Source organism: Benincasa hispida, chromosome 5 (genome assembly GCF_009727055.1).
Source record: "Benincasa hispida cultivar B227 chromosome 5, ASM972705v1, whole genome shotgun sequence".
Lineage (NCBI taxonomy): Eukaryota > Viridiplantae > Streptophyta > Magnoliopsida > Cucurbitales > Cucurbitaceae > Benincasa > Benincasa hispida.
In genome coordinates this window covers 26,789,343-26,811,824 of record NC_052353.1, presented here as the reverse complement: position 1 = coordinate 26,811,824, position 22,482 = coordinate 26,789,343, and the positions used below count along the sequence as shown (strand labels likewise).

The 22,482-nt window shown below is 35.4% G+C and overlaps 1 protein-coding gene and 1 non-coding gene across 2 annotated transcripts; one reads left to right on the top strand and one right to left on the bottom strand.

Annotated features, from left to right (window-relative positions):
- Positions 1-16,771: 16,771 nt before the first annotated feature.
- On the bottom strand, positions 16,772-16,878 carry LOC120078878. The gene has a single exon (XR_005482156.1). It is a non-coding gene; the product is annotated as a small nucleolar RNA R71 (small nucleolar RNA).
- Positions 16,879-20,776: 3,898 nt separating this feature from the next.
- Positions 20,777-22,130, top strand: LOC120077270. Its single transcript, XM_039031164.1, has 3 exons — positions 20,777-21,072; positions 21,552-21,834; positions 21,990-22,130. The coding sequence occupies exons 1-3, from the start codon at positions 20,777-20,779 to the stop codon at positions 22,128-22,130; spliced, it is 720 nt and encodes a 239-aa protein (XP_038887092.1).
- Positions 22,131-22,482: the final 352 nt, after the last annotated feature.

Below are 22,482 nucleotides of genomic sequence, written 5' to 3'. Positions count from 1 at the left end.
TTATTTGACCAAAAAAATGGATTCGACAACAGAATTTTAAAAAACGGATAGATTCGGGCTTCAATGTCGGTTAAGAATTAAAAAAAAAAACCTTCATGTCGGTTGCAACCGACATTGAAGGTCTAAGGCTGCAATTAGGTGTTACTGAAGGCCTTTAATAACACTACCTTTAATGTCAGTTTAAAACCGATATTAAAGTCCGATTTCTTCTAGTGTTGGCATCAGGACTTATGTGGTATTTAATAATAGAAATGTTTTATAATTTTTTATATATATATTAATGCATGCTATATATATATATATATATATATATATATATATATTATTTTATATGATTAAATTATATTGAAACTAAAAAAATAAGAGAAAATGTTAGGGAAAAATATAAGGAATGGGAAACAAAAAATGATTTTCAAACAAATCTCTGTTTTGTTCTTTTTTCAAGAAACAATAAATAGAAATAATTATCAAATATATTCTCTCTCTTTTTTTCTTTTTTTTTAAGGAGCTAGAAACATGAAACAAGAAACAAAAACACAAACACAGGAAACGAAAAATCAGAATGTTATCAAACGAGCCCTTAAATCTTGTTTTCCTTAATTCAACTTAAGTTTAGGTCGTGTTTAACAATCTCCAATCAAAATTAGCATGATTATAATGGAATTTCATTGATTGATCAATTATAATAGATCTTAATCTCAAACGTAATTTGATACTTTTGATTACATTTATTTAGACATTTTACAAATGTAATTTGACTACGATTGAGGTTGTTTATTTTACATTCTCTGGTATCATTGTCTTCTTACTATTACCGTTTTCTGTTATTTTTTATGATTAATTGGTGATGATGTCTGTAAAAGTAAGACATATTCATAATTCTCCTACAGTAACACTAACATTATCTTTTTTTATAAGCAGTAACAGTAACATTACCTGTAACGATAACAATAATAGTAATAGTACGACCAATGAGAACCACATAATCAACAAACGAAATCGGATTGATCATTTCCAGCTCTGCAACCAGAGTTTGTTTATCGATTACAAATTTGGCTATGGTTCACACATTTTATTACAACTATGGAATACAGGTAAACAACAACAAACATAACCAAATAGGCCTCATGTTTTTTTTTTTATTACTATTGATAAATTGTATTTTTCAAGGAAATAAATATGGTCTTTATTTTTATTTAAGTAATTATCAAAACATGAGAATTGTTTTTAAACATTTATTTGGGGTGTTGAATTGAGTTAAGACTTTGTTTGAGTTGTTAATTTGAGTTATGAGTTCCAAAGTTAATATATTTATGGAATTAGAAAATCCATTTCTAAAGTGTAGAGTTGTTTAATCAGTTAAAAAATCTGTATTTGAGGTACAAAGTTGAGTTATTAAGTCAGAGTATCAAAAGAAAAGAATCAAGTACTATCGTAATACTAACTTTGTTCACTCATTATTTGACACGTCACTAAATGATTTATTAATTTATTTCGTGGATGTCCCATGATTTTTAAATGCTATCTTGTGGCAATTAATGAATGGAGGTAGTATGGAAAATTTTCCATACTACTGTAGTAGTAGAAATTTTCTCGGGTATTTGATATAGTTTTTTGTAATATGAAAAAGTATGATTTTCCATAGTTATTTTTGTTTGCTTAAGTTTTTGTTTAACACTTCGATTGCACTCGTATCTTTCCATTTTTTAACACTCAATTGGGATGTCAACTTAAAATCTTCACAAATACTTTACAATTTTTTACATGAAACAATCATACTTAAGGTAGACTTTGTTTCATATAAAAAACAAAATTACAATATACTTTCACATTAGTAGAATGTATGAGTGTAATATGCACACAAAGAAAGTAGGTTGTGTATGTTTTAAGATTTTTATGACATCTTATGTCAAATTATAGGATAGGGTTTGTTACACATGTGTGTGTTGGTATTATCGATTAAAGTCCCATATTTGTTAGATAAGGGTATACAAGAGATGACAACTATCTCCAATGGTATGAGGCTTTTTTGGTGAAACCAAAAGTAAAGACATGAGAGTTGTATACATAAAGTAGACAATATCATATACTATCGTAGAGATATTTGGAGGTTTGTTATCCCTAACAAATGATATGAAAGTGTCAGGCCCTGACTTAGCCATGTTGGTAGCATCCTCAAGAGGCCGAACAAATAAGTGGAGGGCCTAAAAAATGCAGTCATTGTTGTATCCATCCACGGTTGAGCTTTAGGACAGGTAGTGAAGTATTTTTCAAGAAGTCATTTCCATTTAAACTTCCTTTTTTTTATAAAATATATTTAAAATAAAAAAAGTACAAATGTGTTTGGTTATATTTTCTTAAAAACTATTTTTGTACCCAAGTTTATTTGGTTTGGCTATATGCTCAAAATGTTTTTATTAACGTGAAATTATTATATAAGACAACTATATGTGAACTAATAATTCCATTTTTGTATTTAAAAATATTTTCATTGGACAAGTTTTTGTTTTTTTTTTAGTATATGATCGGATGAGTTGGTCGTAAAATTTAATCATTGGAGATGATTGATAGAGTTGGTGCTTAGAGTTGGTCACCGAAGGTGAATTTGGCCATCAAATATAGTAGTAGCGCGAAGTTGGAGATGATTGTCGGAGGTGGTTGTCAAATTTTGACCGTCGGAGATGATTATCGAATCTTGGCGATTGGAAATGGTTGTTAAAGCATGTCGCTGAAATGAGGTGGCAATAATTCACTACGATGGTTATTGATTAATTTAAAAATTAGTGGATAAATGTTATTATTATTAGAAATTCAAAAGTACATCCATTATATAATTGATATACCCTATTCAATGTGGTTGTATGCCATCAAAATCATATCAAAAATTCGAAAATGTAATAAATTAATTAATAGTTTTAATATTTTTTATATTAATTGACAAAATTAATACAATTAAGTTATACCACAAAATCAGATAAAAAAATTGAAAACATAAGAAAACTATGGCCAAAACCTAAATTAGACCATCAAAATCAAACTAATCGAATGAAAACCACTCCATATCAAAATGAAACAAAAAACAACAACTTCCACAATGACACAATTAAAATCATGGTATGGTATATCAATTACTTATATTTTCTATAAAGTATATTAATTCACACTATTGAGGGTCAAATTGAAATAATAAACAAAAGAAAATTAGATTTAATTGTTTTTTTTTTCTATATTTATAATTTAAAAAAACTATTGCCAGAATTGTGAGTACTTATATAGTTTGCGCTACACATTACGATTTATCAAATATATAATCAACAAATGCTACCTAATCAAGTTTATTATGTATAATACGTATATGTTGTGGGAAATTGATATTAAATGTAATTTTGTAATATATATTTATGTGAAAAAAAAATATTTTGATCTATGATATTTGGTGTACATCCGAATTTTTAAATTCAACAATTTTACTCAGCTTTGAAGGGTATAGTTTGTATAGTACGTGCATTTCATTCATTTGAATATTTTTAATTTAAATATTCATTAAAAAGAAAAAAACAATAATCAAGGTATATATACCACTCAAAAAAAACAAAAAGAAAAAAGAAAATAACGCGTAAGGTCAAATTTTGGTTAATGTCTGTTCTAGCTTTGGTGCTCTTACGACTAAAATATATATGGCATTGTCGTGGTCAAATTTAGCCTTTGTTTTAGATGTTTAGTTGGTCAAATTCTTTGTGCTTTTTTAAAATTATTCTTTTAAACAATTTTTAAATTTTTTTTCCGACTGAGTATTGATTTCAATATGTTCATATTTGGAATTCATTTTAATAAAACTGAAAGTTAAAGTTAAAAAAAATGGACTCACAAATTTGACGTCAAGAATTGTTTGTATTGGTAAAATAAATCCATTTTCTTTTTTACCATACACTTAAATCCATTAGCGGGCCCAAAGTTAGTTTAGACTAGTAGTATTGACATGAGATTAGCCTTTCTTTCACGGTCTAATCCAAAATATTTATAAATATGGTAAAATGTCATTGTCTATCAGTGATAATGATAAACACTGATAAACATTGATAACAACTATTATTTATCACTGATAGACTGTGACATTTTGTTATTTTTAAAAATATTTTCAGTAATTTTATTATTTAATATAATTTTTCATTCCACTGTGTAACTATATTTATTTGTATAAGAAAATATATCTATATTTATTTTTAGAATTTTTGTCTTTAAAAATTAGATTGATTTAGCTTCCTTCTCATGATTGAGTTCTATCTTTACTCGAAAGTCAAAAAGTATCTTTACATCAATTTCAAAAATAAAAGTTGATTTGAAAGTTTTATATCATCTTCTATGCAACAAGATCTTGTTACTAATTTTTTATTGTTAAAGTTAAGTTCGTACATCCACAATTTATCTGTTTTGAGTTTACATTTTGGAAAAAAAGAAAAAGAAAAAGAAAAAAACATCTTTTAATGCGTAACAGAAATTTTAAAAACAAAAATGTGTTTTAAAGATCTACTTTTATATAGAGTTTTTAATTAAGTTACAATTCGGTTTTGTGTATTCCTTTAAAAGAAAAAAAAAAGATGGCATATATATATATAACCCTATATGCATGGATATTATATATATATAAAAACATTACCAAAAGATTCCTAGTTTCTGCAATTGACTTGGATTTTAAAAGCATTTCAAGATGATTTGTAAATGTGTTTTAAACTTGTATAATAATTATTTTGTTTTTTTATTTTTTATTTTTAAAATTAAACTTATGAACGGATCTACTTTTATCTCTAAATTTCTATGTTATGTTATCAATGTTTTCAAAAATCAAACTAAAATTTAAAAACTAGTTTTTAATACATGTTTTTGTTTTTAAATTTTGAATAAGAAATTAAATATTTCTTAAAAAAAAGTGAAAATCAGAAAAGTAAGAAAAAAGAAGTATAAATTTTTAAAATAAAAAAAACTTCAAATGAAAGGGTTATTAAGACGGAAAGTAACCTAATTACTTTGTTTTGGATTTTCTGTGCCCAGTGAAATCCTTTTAGCTTTGAATATCATATCATATATGAATATAATAGCAAAAATTTAATACCTCAAAAGCTAATAAAAAAACTCAAAATGAAAATAATCAAGACATATCTCATTCTAATATAATTATTGAAGTTGAGATTGTTTATAGATTTTAGAATTGAAGTAACTAAGAAGAAGAGATTCACAATTTTGTAAAAAAGATCGTAACGAAAGACTATATATAGTTGTAGGCTTAAGCTTGTAGCTAGAATTTGAATGTTGAAAAACCCTTAAAATTCAAAAAATTTAAAGATCCTATTATTAATTACAATTAAAACAAAGTCATTCATTTTAGAATTAATTAATAGATATTAAATCAACCAAGCCCTTTTATATTCTGAACTTTCACTATCTCATAGATTATTTTATCAAGTTAAGCTAAGGGTTGTTTTCAAATATAGAAAAATAAACAAAAATATTTATAAATATAACAAAATTTCACGATCTATCGACAAGGCTGCGATATACTACTATTTGTGTTTGGATAGTATAGTATTCTATCGTGGTCTATCCAGATTGTGATACCTTGCTATTATTTGTAAATATTTTCACCAGTTTTATTATTTAAATTAATTTCCCTTAAGTTTAATATATGTATCGAAATATTACATTACATTATATATTTGCGTAAAAAAAAGATTGATTATATATAATTTACTTTTTAAAAATGATATTTACCTTATATGTACTTAATGAATATTTTTTTTAGTAAAATTAGGTAGAAACCCATTAATAATAGGAAAATTTTTACATATAGAAAAAATGTCAAATTATTTACAAAAATAGCCAAAAAAAAAAAAATACTAATAGACTTCTATTAGCGTCTATCAGTGGTAGACTTCTATCTTTCTTTCACTGACAAACACTGATAGACTTCTATCAACATCTATCAACCTCTTCAAAAAATATTAAAATTTTGCTATTTTTTGTAAATAGTTTCCCTTATTTTTTCTATTTTGAAAATCTCGCTTGATAACAGTTATCATGTATTTGATTGGTTAAAGTTTAATGAATAATTTAAGTAATGTTGTAAAAATGAGGTGTAATGGGAATCAGATATCGAGAAAATATAATATAAAAATAAATAAAACATAATATATATATAAATTAAATAACAAAAATAAGAAATTATGAAAGTAGAAAATTTCTCCAAAACTCTCCACTTTCTCCAAAATTCATCGAATGTATTCTCTCAAGGTCCACCAAATGCATCTATTTATAGGCAAAATGGCAAATAGGAGGTGACTTTGCATGAACACTAATAATATGTAGGTATGCGACACATGGGTAAAATGTGGAGTGACACATGGGGTGATAGGAGTTTGATAATTGTTGTCTTTAAGACACTAAGCTTGGGCATATACATTGCTTCCATCAAATGTGTGTCAAGGTTACCGATGGTGCCATGGATGGGCGATGGAGTAGTCTCTCTCGAGATCTATCTCCAGCAAAGCTTCGGTCGTCACTCGGAATGGATTGAAGGAATGAAGAACTCTAAAAAAATGTCTTCTCACGCTCTCATCTGTGATCACAATGATTTGCCTTCAGGCAGAAGCTCGGATGCCGTGAATTTAGACTCCAAGGCTCTATTTATAGAGCTCAATCGCCGACAACATTGATGGTCCCACTCTAAGTCTCTGCCACTAACGGCACGGTAGGTGAAATGTCAACATCATCTTTTTTATACTCCCAAGGTATGCGTTCATGCTTAGTTTCCAAAGTACCATCACATTCCACCAACCTTGCAATCACCCTTCTATCATAGTTATTACTCTGTAGCCGCAACCTTCATGTGATAAACGCATGTGATTAATAGTCGCAACATCCATGCGTGAATGTATGCGATCACTCTTACGATGGTCTGGGATTCACCGCATGCGATCAATTCCTGCGATAGCTACAAAATAGACATTTTGATGCAGAATAACGCATAATATTGGGTTAGCTGAGATTTTCAATGCTGATCGATGCAAGCTCATTTTTCACATGAATTCTTAGTATTATCACCGCATATTTCGCTTGTTAGCCCTCATAATTCTAAATAAAAGGTTGCAGTAACTTGTATTTTTACCAACTATCATACCCCCAAACTTAGAATCATGCTTGTCCTCAAGCATGCATTATACTTAGGAAATTCAAAATTCACCCTCTGGCTTTTCCTTGCGATGACCAGCTTTTAAAAATATAATTCATTCATACCTCTAACCTTGGCAGCAACAATCTCCTCAACTTTGGCTACTTCTTCAAAGAGATATTTTCTAAGTTTAAATCTGGCAAGCCTCTGCTAAAAAACTTTTCACTCATTTCAAGCAACTGTGCTTTTAGCTTTTTACAATGCGTTCATATAAAACAATTCAAAGCTTTGCGATACATTATTAGAGTGCAGCGTTGAACCTGGCTACGCTCTTCGTTTTGGCTTGTCCCCACGGGTGTCATGCAGATATCCAACTTCGGTTGCGTGCCATATTCAACTTAACTCATGTCTTAATTAGGGTTGCGCTCGATAGAGGAGTTGTTCTTATACGTTGATCTTGGCCACTTACTTTCGTTTTGGCTTACCTGCATGAGTGTCATGTGAAGTATCCAACTATGGGTAAGTGCCTTTCACAACTTTAACTCTTATCAGCTTGGGGTTTCCCCTTTGCACTGACAGTGGAGTTGTTATGATATTTTTTTTATTTTTTTATTTTAACGTAGCAATGTGATGGACGCATTTGTTCGGAGCACTACCACCCCCAAACTTAGAAAGTCGCAGTTCTCTTGCCGAAAAGCTAAAACAAACTCATCAGGAATGCAGTAACAAATGTTTAAGCAGAGGTTTACACATATAGAAACTTAGACTGTCAAATCTTGAAGGAGCTACTAAAGTGAGGTGAGCCTTGCGACGTTTAGTTAGCGGATGGAGTGAATGATAAGTATCATCATGGATGCTAATCTTTCAATGCAAAGTTAGGCAAGCGGACAAAAGAGAATTTCAGAAGGATAACGTATAAAAGATAATAAGAAAAGAACCTGAGCAGAATAACAATTGCGACCATAATTTAGAATTCATGCGGTCATAGCCATGCGTTGAATGATGGAGAGGATTCTTTTGTTGAAACTGCACATCGAAGAGAATTATTATTGCATCCACAAGGAGCGAAGCACACCACATCCAAGAAGGCAGTCGCAAATCCAAAATGACAATAATCAAATAAATAAACTAAACTACGAAAGCAAGATAAAGATAAAGTAGAAGACGTCCCTGGAGAAATTGGAGTGAAGCCACCGTAAGGAGTCTTCCATGCAGGAGAATGATCTCAACTACTTAGGTCAAGAGACTCGTCCTGACCATCGGAGCCAGAAATTGATGGTCGCATGTTAGTTGATACGTGCCTAAAACTGCTTTCAGGTCATGCGATGGATAGTCTTTCTATCTCGTGGTCAATATTGGCTCTCGGCGCATCACCTTCACTCAAATATTGCTTGCAACTTGGTCGCACAAACTACAATACTCCCAAGACTAAAAGGGTGCCTCCGAAAACACAAAACTTAACAAACTATTAGCTGCCAAGTTCTCGGCAACGACACCAAAAACTTGATGCGTAAAATTTATGGTGTGTTATGGTGTAAGTTTGTGGTGTTGTGTGTTATGCGGTGATCATGCAAGTTTTCCTAACAAGGCTCAAGTATAAGCCTTCTTAGGTTTCCTAGTAAGTCCAGGGTCGAACACAGGGACTACTAAGTAGATATGTGACAGACTCTTCGATTCTATTGCGGTGGTAAATAAATGAAGTGGATAGTGTTTTGATTGAGAGTTTTCCTATGCGACGGAGTTGAATGCAGAGTGATAAAAGCGTAGAGTTACAATAAGTATGCGATGAAGGGGTTGAGAAGGGGTTTAGCTAACATTTCCTAAGATTGTGCACAAGTTATGCGATCATGCTACACATAAATATAAATACTATATTTCTCAATGCAGAATGCCACAATTCCTATTTCTAGGACGCATGCGATGCATATGCGAAACAGTCGATAAAACTTATTTCTAAGTTTATACTTTTGCTTATGCGATCTAATCTGACTCTCTCAAGCCTAGATTCTATCTTTAGACTACTCTCTCAAGTATGTCCAAATGCACACATAAGACAAAGTGACCGTATACCACCAATCTTATTTTTAGGACGCATGCGATGTGTAAATAGCAGATAGAACTTATGTCTAAGTTTCTACTCCCATGAACTATTTGTGTCAATGGATTAGTTCGATCTAAAACTTGAGATAATGGGTGTAATCCGAAAAAAGATTCAAATGTGGTTGTTAATGGAGTTGAAGTTCCCAAATTCTGAGGAGTCGGTATCAATTTATGTCTAATTCCTCCACATATAGTTCCTCTAACCATATTTTCTAAACGAACTAGAGCCAATCCGAATTGATCTTGTAAGAGATCCACGACAGAACGAATCAGTTTGTTTTTCAAATGATTCATATCGTCAAGTGTACCCATTCCAATTTTAAGTGCAATCAAATGATCTGCAGCTGCCAATATATCTCGCGGTAACAAAAATTTATTGTTCTCAGGTATATCAAGATTAAGTCTCTGGTTCAGATTTCGTCGACCAATCCTTCCTAATTCACATCTTTGTTGAAAGAATTTCTTTTGTAATTCCTTACATAAGGATTCCGAAAATACCGGATCTCCGCCTACACAAGAAAGTTGTTGATAAAACTTCAACCATTTTCGAACCCCTTATAGCATCTTCAGGGCCTTCGAGTCTATCATTTCTGTATGATTTCTACTGTCCCTTCTTTCTAATGGGTTTCGAATATAAAGATCAATTTTTGATTGATCCATAACCTGACCTAGATCAATATTATGAACTCAATACTGTAAATGAAAGTATCGTTCTCGTCTCCATTCTTCGTCACATTGTCGGAACAATATCAATATGGAAATATTTGGCACATGGAGCCGTAATCTGATATATAATCTATCTTTTTTATAGTGATAGAAAATATCTTATCTTATATAGATAGAAATTGATCTTATCCTCTGTTATCTTCTATTTTGGAATGCTTATGCGATCTAATCTGACTCTCTCAAGCCTAGATTCTAATCTGACTCTCTCAAGCCTAGATTTTATCTTTAGACTACTTTCTCAAGTACATCTAAAGGTGAATGAGGCATACATAAGACAAGATGATTGCATAAAATGTAAATCTTAAGTCATGCTAGCTAAGTACTTCTCAACCTATTCAGAAATTTAGCTACTCATGCGTGGTATGGAGAGATTGAACATATAGTGAAATGAAGTTTCCATTTTATGCAAATAAAGTACTGAATACAAAGTAACAAATAGAATTGAGAGATAACAAGCCTGGTAAGCAATGTTTTGCTTCCCGTGGTTTTTTACACTGCTCTTTATCACTTCAACTCCGTTCTAGTAATGGATTCTTGCTCTCGCAAGGGTTGGCCCTCTCTCCTTTGTATTGCTTCTGGTAGTCCCTTGATCTGTCCAGGAGTGATTTCTCTTGGCTTCCTCATCTCCTTGCCCTCTCCGTTCTTTATGTATATGTAATAGTATGTGTAGGAATGGACTAACTAACTAACTCCTTTTTCTCTCTGGTGGCCTTTAGTATTTATAGATTTCAAGGTGAAGCAACTTTTCTTACAATGATTGCAATGATAGGCGGCATTAATTTCCCTATTCTGTTGCGTCGTTTAAAATTAACTGAAAGTTCAATGTACTTGCTACAGTGTGGCTTTTAACGACTTGTCAACTAAATTCGAAATTAATCGTTATCAGCTTTACATCCCATCAAGATTTATTATGTTGTCGCCTTGATGCAAGGTCTTTATGCGATCACCATTTGAGAAACTTCCCACGGTCGCATGACTTGCAATCGCAACTTCAAGCACGCTGTCGCATTGTGCCTTTGGATCGCAATTTCATATGCGTCATCACATTGTTCCCGCACAAAATAGGTAAATTAACTACTTTTATGTGATGAGCACTTGAAATCGTAATTCCTTTCAGTTTAGCGCTTTCGAACATGATATAGCCTATTTTACCATCACATTCTCTCATTGTTTTATTTATTTGAGCTATAATAACTTTATTTCTACCAGTTATCACAAATCCTATCCTACTGGTAAATGATCACAATAGACTCATCCGGGACTATTGATGGCGGGAAATTAGATGTCAAATTACTCAACAACTAAAATACCTTGGACGCAATATGCGATGCATGTTCTTAAGGTATGCGTTGATTGTCATGCGTCGATGGTCATGCGTTGGAGTGACTATGTGTTAATTAATGTATGCAATGACCATGTATCCTGTCACAAGTTTCTTGCGCTCATGCCAAGTATAACACAAACACAAGTTTCTCGGGTGATCCGAGGTCGAACATGGAGACTTGTAGCAAAATGAATGCGGTAATGTGCATGCGGTGGTTAAATAAAAGAATGTTGAAGGGGTTGCTAAGTTAACACCACTCCTACTTCTATCTAACAGACAATGCAATAAGAGTATGCATGAGAGGTAGAGACATGACAACTCTTGACATGAAACAAATGAATGAAAAAAAATAGGTAAAATGTAGATATGTCTTCATTGCAATACTTAAGAGTGACCGCAAGGGCAACCTTAGTCAACGCAAGCCATGCGATCATGCAACACACATACAATAGTAAACACCGTCTCGGTGCGAATGCTACGGCTTATAATGCTAGAACGCATGCGATATATGCGATAAGTCTATAGGACCTACATATAAGCCTTTATTCTTATTTATGCGATGAAAAGTGACACACACACAAATAAGGCGACCACATAATATCATACTATTCCTAGGGTGTATGCGATGCAGGTTAGCAAACGAAGCTTATCTCTAAGTTCCCCGTTCTTGCCTATGCGTTCCAATCCACTCTCTCGAGTCTTAGATTTGGTTTTTAGACTACTCTCCTAAGTATGCCTAAATGATGAAGATGCACTCATAGGATAGGGTAACCACATGAACTTGGCTGACCTAAGATTATTCCTATCTCTAGTGAACAATGCATACATTGCTTAATGCAACCAACCACTTACCCTCCGGACAGTTGGTTGTTGCTGACTTTACTCATAACAAGCATTGCGTTAGCCTTTATACAGGCGTTGCCGGCAGCTTCACACTAAGCAGATAAGGTTACTCACACACTTACGCAATGCACACCTCTTGTAGGTTGCTACATGCTTCATATCCCTAATCCACACGACTAAGTACGCGATACCCAAGCATAATCACTAAGTGTTGCAATGAAGTAAGGATGCTAAGAAAGAAGATGGAGATGGAGTCAAGGAAACAGAGAAATGCATTAAAAACAAATTAATTAATTCCTTAATCACAAAATGTCATTCAATACATATAAGAAAAAAGGAAAATGAAATGTGGCTGGAAGCAAAACTTGCTTCCAGCGGATGTGCGTCAAGGGCTTGTGCCATGGATGGGCCGGTAGAGTTGGCTCTTCCGAGATCTAGCTTCGCGATCGAAGGCTCCGATCATCACTCGGAATGGTGAAAAGAGATGAAGAACTCTCAGGCATCTTCTCACGCATTTTGTCTGGATCACAAGGATCCGCCCTAGGCGAACCTCAGGTGAAAATCTTGGATGCTTGATTTTTTGATCATCGGCTTCTACTTATAGAGCTTGGATCGTCGACAGCATTAATGGACTGCTCTGAGTCTGACATTCGATGTGTTAGTCCTTTTCTGAATCTCTGCTACTAACGGCGTGGTAGGTGAAATGTCAACATCAGCGAGCGTAACTCCCATGCGATGGACGCATACGGCTGATTACCGCAACATCCATGCGTTGATCGATGCGTTCGCCTTTGCGATGGTGAGTTTCTCCGTATGCGGTGGTCCGATTTCCGTATTTGCGTCCACTTCCTGCGTTAGCAACAAAAATAGAACATTGAACGCATAATATCGCATACTATTGCATAATAATGGGTTAGTCGAGATTCATCATGTTGTACGACGCAAGCTCACTTTCTCATGGATTCTTAGCACAATTGCCGCATATTCTGCTTAACGACCTTCATAATTCTAAGTAAAAGGCCTAAGATGACATGCATTTCTGCATGTCATCACACCCCCAAACCTAAAATCATGCTTGTCCTCAAGCATGTGTTATACTCAAGAAATTCTAACTCACTTTCATGCTTTCCTTTGCGATGACCAGCTTTTCAGAATATAATTTACACACACTTCTGACCATCATCGCAATGCTCTCCTCCATTTTGGCTGCTTCTTCAAAAAGATCTTTTCTAAGTTTAGATCCGACAAGCCTTTGCTCAAAAAATTTTATTCATTCACCGCAATTTTGCATTTAGCTTTTGAGAATGCGTTCGTCAAAATAATTCAAAACTTCGTGATGACTTATTCGAATGCGGCGTTGAACCTGGTTACGCTCTTCATTTTGGCTTACCCCCACGGGTGTCATTCGGGCATCTAACTTCGGTTTCGTTCCATATTCAACTTAACTCTTATCTTGCTTGATTGGGCTTGCACCCGACAGAGGAGTTGCGCTAATGTGCTGATCCTAGCGACTTGCCTTCGTTTTGGCTTGCCCCCACGTGTGTCATGTGGACATCCAACTACGAGCAAGTGCCTTTCACAACTTAACTCTTATAAACATGGGTTTCCCCATTGCGTTGACAGTGGAGTTATTATTCTCAAAAGCTCGCTTCACTTTTTTTTTTTTGTTTTAAATGATCGCAATGTAATGAATGCAATTCTCCGAGACTGCTACCACCCCCAAACTTAGACATTGGCAGCGTTCTCACTGCAAAGCTAAAAAAAATTACAAGAATGCGGTAACAAATGTTTGAACAAAGGTTTGCACAAAACAAACTTAATACTTTCAAAATTTGAAGAAGCTAATAAGTAAGGAACGCCTTACGTTGATTAATTAGAAGATGCGGTGAATTATATGTACCATCATAGAAACACCACAAAGCAATGCAATCAGGAAAGAAAGAATTTCAAAAGGATAAGGCATACAAGATAACAAGAAAAGACCTTAGGCGGAACAACACATGCGATCATGCATTGAAATTCACGCGATTGAAGCTATGCGTTGAAGGATGAAGGGAATTCTTCCATTATACTGCACACTGAGTTGACTTATTGTCGCACCTGCAAGAAACAATCACACCACAACCAAGGAAGCAGCCATATATCAAAAATAACAATAAAAATAAAAATAACCTAAACTAAGAAGGTAAGGTAAAGATAAAGTAGAAGACGTCCTTGGAAAAATAGAAGTGTTGTCACTGCAAGGAGTCTTCCATGCAGGAGATAGTTCTCAACTGCTTGGGTCAAGTTGCCTTGACCATTGGAACGTTCGATAATTGTTGAGTGCATGCGGTCGTCATGTGCTTAAAATTACCTTCAACTCTTGCAACTGATTGCCCTTCTACCTTGGGGTCAACATTGGCTTTCAGCACATCGCCTACACTTCAATATTGTTTGCAACCTGGTCGCAAAAGCTGCAATACTCCCAAGATACAAAGGTTACTTGCAGAGACATAAAACTTAACAAACAATTAGCTGCCAAGTCCCCGACAACGGAACCAAAACTTGATGCTTGATTTTATGAAGTGAAATTATGGATGGTATGCGATGGTGAAATTGTGTTGAGCATTCAAGTTTCCTTAGCGGAATCCAAGTGTAAACTCCACTGATTTTCCTAGTAAGTCCAGGGTCGAACTCAAGAACTTGGGAAAACAGATTGCGATGGTAATTTTTATGAAAACTTTGCGGTAACCGGTAACTCAATTAATTATGAGTTTATTGTTGATTGTGTTAATGAAAAATAAACAAATGTGACATATTTGAGGAAAGTCAGTTGTGTGATAGATGCACTGAGTAAGCGGATGAACGGGTTGAGAAGGTCTTTAGCTAGCATTACTTGGGAATGCGTCAAACTATGCGATCATGCTACAACTATGTACAGCAAGTCATTTTCCAATGCAAATGCGATGCTCCTAAGTCTAGGACGCATGTGTTGAATGCAAAAGTATCCATAGAGCTTATTCCTAAGTCTCTACTCTTTTCCTATGCGATGATGTAAATGCATAAAGGCAAGGTGACCGCACACAATCATATCCTATCTTTAGGATGCATGCGATGCGTTAATAGCAAACAGTGCTTATTCTTAAGCTCCTATCTCTTGATTATGTGTTCTAATATGGCTCTCTCGAGCCTAGATTCTAACCTGACCTTCCCAAGCCTAGATCCTATCCTTAGACTCCTCTCTCAAGTATCTCTAATGGACGAATGAAGCATACATAATACAAGATAATCGCATAGAATGAAGATTCCCTAGTTGTGCTAGCTAAATGTTTCTCAACCCATTCAACTGATTTAGCTGCTCATGCGTAAATAACAGAGAGTGAACAGATATCGAGAAGTAGATTCCATTTCGATAAATGAGTGAAGTACAAAATAACAATGGAAGTTAAAGGTAGAGAGCCTGGTAGCAATTCCTTGCTAACCGAGGCTTTTATACTGTAAATCTTTATTTTGTTCCAAAGATGTTCCTGCTTCCACAGGCGTTGGCCCTCTCCCTGTCTCTTATACACATCTAGATGTGTATAAGAGACAGCTCCCAAGCTTACCGTAACGATCTGTCGACACAACCTCCTCTCTCGTGTCCGCCTTAAAATGAAAGGAAACTATGAATAAGGACGTGCAAACCGAACATATGAAATTTCGAACTGGTGAACTGATTCAAGGACGTGTGAACCGAACGTCTGAAATTTCGAACTGGTGAACTAATTAACCTCTTTGCTGAAGGATTCCCTTGGAATTTATAGAACTTTCAGGGTGAAAGGCAGCTTCTCTCTCATGATTGTACAGATGGGACGACTTTAATTCCTGAGTGATGCGCCAAATATTTGTCACCGAAAAGTTGAATGTACTTGTTTGTTAGCGGCTGTCAACTTAATTCAGATTCGATTGTCATCAACTTTCTGTCCTATCGTGATTAATTATACTTTTCACCCAGATGCGCCCACCAAGTTGCGACAATCCTTCTTGAACAAATGTTTGCAAGCACAATCATCGTAAAGCCTTGCGGTGAAGTTGCGCTCGACCGATGATTTCCTATGATCGCAATTTCCACCTTGCGTTCACGCATAATCTGCATAAAAACACTGTTCCTATGCGATGAATGCATACGACCTCAATATTATGAATGTGATGCTTTTTGGATACAATTTAACATATTTTATCAATGCAAGCCAACATTGTTTAAGAACTTAGTACTATGATAACGTGTATTTCTGCCCGTTATCAACTATGTGTCACCAAACTTGTATGATTTCTCCCCAGGAATCATGAGACCAACATTGGATGGATCAAGGTTCAAGATGAAGCCAGTAATGTTACAAATGATACAAATAGCAGGACAGTTCGGAGGACGGCGTGGTGAAGATCTGTACGCCCATCTATGAAGCTTCATTGAAATTTGTAACACTTTTGTGTTCCCTAATATTTCCCCAGAAGAGGTTCAACTCACGTTATTTCCATTTTCACTATGCAATAAAGTAAGATAATAGGCATACTCTCTCGAACCAGGAGAGATAACTTCATGGGAGCAAGTTGTGGAAAAGTTTATGAAGAAGTAATTCCCTCCCACATAAAATGCCAGAAGAAGGAAATTGATCACCAATTTTGAACAAGAAAAAGATGAATCGCTCAGTGATGCATGGGTGAGATTCAAGAGACAAGTACGCGATTGCCCACACAATGGATTGTCGGATTGCCTCCAAATGGAGATTTTCTATCATGGACTCAATTTTGCATTGCAGACAGCTGACAATGCGGTGGCAACAGGAGGTCTGCTGAACAAAACATATGATGCGGCAAAGAACATTCTTGATCGCATCTCAAAAAACCACGAAGGTTGGCAAGAAAACGATCAAAGAGCAAAACCCAGATAATGTAATGCAAGTAATGGTTGTTGGATCTACACCAGAACGCAACGGAAGAAATCAGGATCCATAAGCATTCTAATTCATTAATTTTGGTTGAAAAGAAACATGCTAAAAATAGAGTATAATGGGTTCCATAAATATACCTTGGCCGAACCAAGGAAATCTCCATTTTCAGCTGCAAATCCTTCGAATCCTTGTGTATACCACCACAAGATCTTTCCTACTATCCTCTTGGTGCTCTAGATTGAGTTGTGGGACTCAAAATAAGCTGGAATCAAAAGGAATATGGAGAAAACTCACTGAACAAAACCCATTGAAGAACACCTTCTTCATCTGAAATTTTCAGCAAAAATTTGGTCCGTTCTCATGCCTTTCTTCACTCCAATCTCTTCAATATATTGCAGACTATCATGCAAAGAGATGTACTGCATGGGATTTTGCTCATGTTTAGAGTAAACCAAAGAAGTAGGTGGTGGGTTCCTTGTGAGCAAGTTGAAAATGACTTGAAAAACCCATTTTTCAAGTTGTGTAATTTTTCCATTTTTCAAAAATCCAAAATTGATTTGAAAATAATATTTTATTTCTAAAATCAAAATTTATTAATTTTACAAATTAATTTTCTAATAAAATTAATAAATAATTATTTAAACAATTTAAATAATTCTAATTAATTTAATACCTAATAAATTAATTTTTACACAAATTCATCTTCATATATTTAAATCATATTTAAATATATTTTCTCCAATTTTCGTTTGATTCTTATTTGAATGTTTCAAATTAACTTATCACACTACTCTAGAGAAAATCCATTTCCGAGCTAGTAGGAGGACCTCATGGACCTACAGATCATGGGCTCCAACGATCCGAGATTAATTGGCTAAACTCATCAGACAGATCTAACCCCCATTTGTTAACTAATGGGTCACTTCACTAAAGCCCATAGTTGAACTCCTTTCACTGTAGATATATTATGTCTACTCGATATAACCATGATTAGTAAGTTAACCCTTCACAGGTTATTCGTAATAATGGTTAGGTCAAATCTTTGTTTTACCCTCGGAATTACCTCTTGTTCCTTAAGTCCCCACTGATCCTCTAATGAACAATTGTTTTGTGATCCAATCACAAAACTGAGTCCCTCTCATTCCAAATGAGAGAGCGGGATCCCTTGTTCAAGCCCTAAAATCAGCACTTAGGGAAACAACCTCTCTACTATCCCTAAAGTGAGTAGGAGTGAATTCCCTCTTGCACCCCATGTCCCCAGCTATCTATCCAAACTTACCCCTGAAATGGCAGTCATATTGAGCCGACGCTGTTAAACCAACCCTAACCTATGCAAATCTAAGGGCAATCCCAGATAAACAGGAGTTCATAGTTAGCTCAGGATTAAGGTCAAGTTACCTGAGTCATCGCTTTGAAATAGTCAGTCTTAATTAGTAAACAACATTATAAAGTAAGAGTGACTCATTTTGTGGTCTGATCTTGTACAAACTCTTTTGCACAAGGACACCCCCACTCCTCACGTCCAACATGAACGAATTAGGATCACTTCATTTGTAGCACTTTACAACTTTTTGTAACAATTATAGAGCAAGTTGTATCTAATAGTGTTACCAGAATAAGGTACCCAACCCTAGCCATGTACTATAGATCATTTTGACTATTTACTCGAACCTGATCCACCTTTATGTCTTCACATAAAGTTCAAGTACTCATCCAATAGTCAAGGGACTTTTAGGTTTATTGGATTTCTATTCAAGCAATAGATCTATTCAATAACACCTTTATTGAATTTTCAGAATAAGTTCCATTGCTTACAAACAACGAGTTTTAGGACATAGAACCCAACAATGGTGCCATCGCATCATTGCAAAATGATATGATTGCGATGATAAATTTGTTGCAAAGCATCGCAATAAACAATTCCAGAACTCGAAGTGGGTAGGTCAGTGTGATAGAGCAAACAAGCCAACTGTGTTGCATGTGAAGAATCGCATTATGTTGAGGAGTGTCCACGAAATTCTCAATCAATCTACTTTGTAAAAAACAATCCTTTTTCAAACACCTACAACTCGGGGTGGCGAAATCACTCTAATTTTTCTTAGAAGAACAACCAATAGCAAGGCAACCAACCTATGGCTTAGATAGAAGGACCACCAGGATTTTTCCAAAGAACTAACGGACAACAGCAACAACAAGCTCGCAGCTCTCAAACACCACCATCATCATCCCTGGAAAACTTTTGAAGCAATACATCAAAAAGAATGGAACAGTCCTTCAAAACCAAGCTACATCCATCCGCAATTTGGAAATTCAGATAGGACAAATTGCAGGAGAGCTAAAGAACAGACCTCAAGAGACATTGCCTAGCTCAACTGAGTGTCCATGTAATCTAGGGAATACAGGGAAAGAACACTGCCAATCAGTCACCCTAAGAAGTGGAAAGGCGACGATAGAAGTCAGGAAGGAGCCTAGCAAGACCGATCCAAAGAAGCAATCTGCAATTGAATCAAAGAAACCGTTGTCGCAAACTGAGTCAAAGGAGTTCGAGACTATGGAACCTGAAGCTGCGATCACCTCTAAGCCTCCAGACCATGGAACAGTGAAAGTACAGCTACCTTCATTTCCTCAAAGACTGAAGAAGAAACAAAATGATGAAGGTTAGTACCATCACTTCCTGGAAATATTGAAACAACTACACATCAATATTCCATTTATAGAAGCGATAGAGCAAATGCCGGTGTATGCCAAGTTTTTTAAGGACATTGTTTCGAAGAAGAGAAACACGGGAAAATTTTCCATGGTGACATTAACACAAGAATCAAATACTATAATCTCACCAAAGATGCGGGACCCAGGCAGTTTCATAATACCCTGCTCAATAGGAGGGATCTACATTGGTCAAGCATTATGCGATCTTGGGGCTAGCATAAACTTAATGCCCCTTTTAATCTTCAAACAATTGAATTAGAACAACTAACACCCACAACGGTGACTTTCCAACTTGCAGATAGGTCCCCTGTACACTCTGAAGGAAAATTAAAAGATGTCTTGGTAACAATAGACAAGTTCATTCTACCTGCAGACTTCATTATCCTAGATTATGAGGTAGATAAAGATGTGCCAATCATATTGGGACAACCATTCTTGTCTACTGATCATGCTCAAATAGATGTGCACAAGGAAGAAATCACAGTGAGCATCAATGGAAAGAAGCTCAGATTTAATATTATCAAGGCAATGAATTTCCTGAAAGAGGAAGGCTTATCAGATTCCGACGATGAACACACTTACATCGAAGATTGGGAGTCTGAGGAAGAAAATGAAGAAAATGAGGATGTGACAGCATCTTTAGAAACCTGCCATGCAATAACAAAAACAGTGGACAATGAAGAAATGTTGAATTTGGATAAAGAAAGAAAAGCATAGAAGTCCTCCCTAGAGTAACCACCTACACTGGAACTAAAAACTCTACCAACCCACTTGAAGTAAGTTTTTCTTAGCCAGAATGAAACCTTACCGGTCATCATATCCTCTGCGTTACCTGAAGAAAAATAAACTGCACTGCTCAGAATTCTAAAGAAGTATATTAAAGCAATCAGATGGACGCTTGCAGACATCAGAGGTATTAGCCCGACGTATTGCATGCATCGAATTCGGCTTAAAGAAACCCAGAAAGACTCGATAGAACATCAATGCAGACTGAAACCTACGATGAAAGAGGTTGTTAAAAAAGAAATCATTAAATGGCTAGATGCCGACATTATCTACCCTATCGCAGATAGCACGTGGGTCAGCCCCGTGCAATGCGTTCCCAAGAAGGGTAAAATGACAGTAGTCCCTAATGCAAACAACGAATTGATCCCTATGAGGGCTATCACAAGTTGGCGGATCTGTATGGACTATAGGAAACTTAATGTGGCGATAAAGAAAGATCATTTCCCATTACCTTTCATTGATCAAATGCTCGACCGACTAGTAGGGAATGACTATTTCTGTTTCCTTGATGGGTACGCAGGCTATAACTAAATTATGATTGCACCAGAGGATCAAGAAAAGACCACATTCACCTATCCATATGGAATGTTTGCCTTTCGTCGCATGCCTTTTGGACTATGCAATGCGCCCAGCACGTTTCAAAGGTGTATGATGACAATCTTCTTTGAGTACCTTGAAAACTCAGTTGAAATCTTTATGGTTGATTTCTCAGTGTATGGTCAAACATATGAAATCTGTCTGTAAAACTTGGAGAGAATACTGAAAAGATGTGAAGAGACTAATTTGGTGTTGAACTGGGAAAAATGTCATTTCATGGTTAAAGAAAGAATTGTGCTTAGGCACAAGGTTTCAAAGAATGGGCTAGAGGTGGATAAAGCAAAAATTGAAGCTATAAAAAAACTTCCACCTCCCGCAAATGTGAAAGCTTTGAGAAGTTTCTTAGGACACGCGGGGTTTTACAGAAGATTTGTGAAGGACTTCTCCAAAATAGCTCGACCATTGAATCGTTGTTGGAAGCTGATAGACCTTTTGACTTTGATCCACACTACCTCACCGCATTCAAAGCACTAAAGGATGCCTTGACTACAGTGCCAATTCTGATCGCAACCGATTGGGCAAAGCCATTTGAGCTATTGTGCGATGCCAGCGGATATGTGATGGAGGCAGTCTTGGCACAAAAGGTAAAGACAATGTTACACCCCATCGCATATGCTAGCAGAACATTGAACTCCACGCAAGAGAATTACACCACCGCCGAGAAGGAACTTTTAGCGGTAATTTTTGTAATTGAAAAATTCAGACCTTACTTGTTGGGATCAAAAGTTGTAGTCCACACCGACCACTCGGCGATAAGATATTTAATGACCAAAAAAATGCAAAGCCTAAACTAATCTGATGGGTTCTCTTACTCCAAGACTTTAATATGGAGATAATCGACCAAAAGGGAATAGAGAACCAGATCACTGACCATTTATCGAGGTTAGAGAATCTTGAAGTGGATTGCATCCAGTCGGAGGTAAACGCATCATTCCCTGATGAGCAGTTGCTTAAGATTGAAGAACTACCCTAGTATGTAGATATTGTCAACTTTTTGGTCTGCAAACAATTTCCTGAAAACTACACATCCCATCAGAAGAAGTGGCTCATTCATGAATGCAAATTTTACTACTGGGACGAGCCAAATCTCTACAAAAGAGGTCCAGACCAGATATTGAGACTCTGTGTTCTAGAGACTGCTTTCCAGCACATACTTGTTCAATGTCATGAATCACCCTATGGGGGGCATTTCAGGGGACAGCGCACAGCGGCAAAAGTTTTGCAAAGTGTGTGTTACTAGCCCACTCTGTTTAAGGATGCACGAGAATATTCCATGAAATGTGATAAGTGCCAACGCACTGGAAGCATTTCAGAAAAAAAAATGC

What these genes read in the sequence shown, in the direction of transcription:
- LOC120077270 (XM_039031164.1), top strand. Translation starts at nt 20,777, where the DNA reads ATGAAAGAGGTTGTTAAAAAAGAAATCATTAAATGGCTAGATGCCGAC. An exon ending in TATTTCTGTTTCCTTGATGG is followed by an intron (nt 21,073 to 21,551) that starts GTACGCAGGCTA and finishes TCTCCAAAATAG; the next exon opens with CTCGACCATTGAATCGTTGT. An exon ending in CCGAGAAGGAACTTTTAGCG is followed by an intron (nt 21,835 to 21,989) that starts GTAATTTTTGTA and finishes TTTAATATGGAG; the next exon opens with ATAATCGACCAAAAGGGAAT.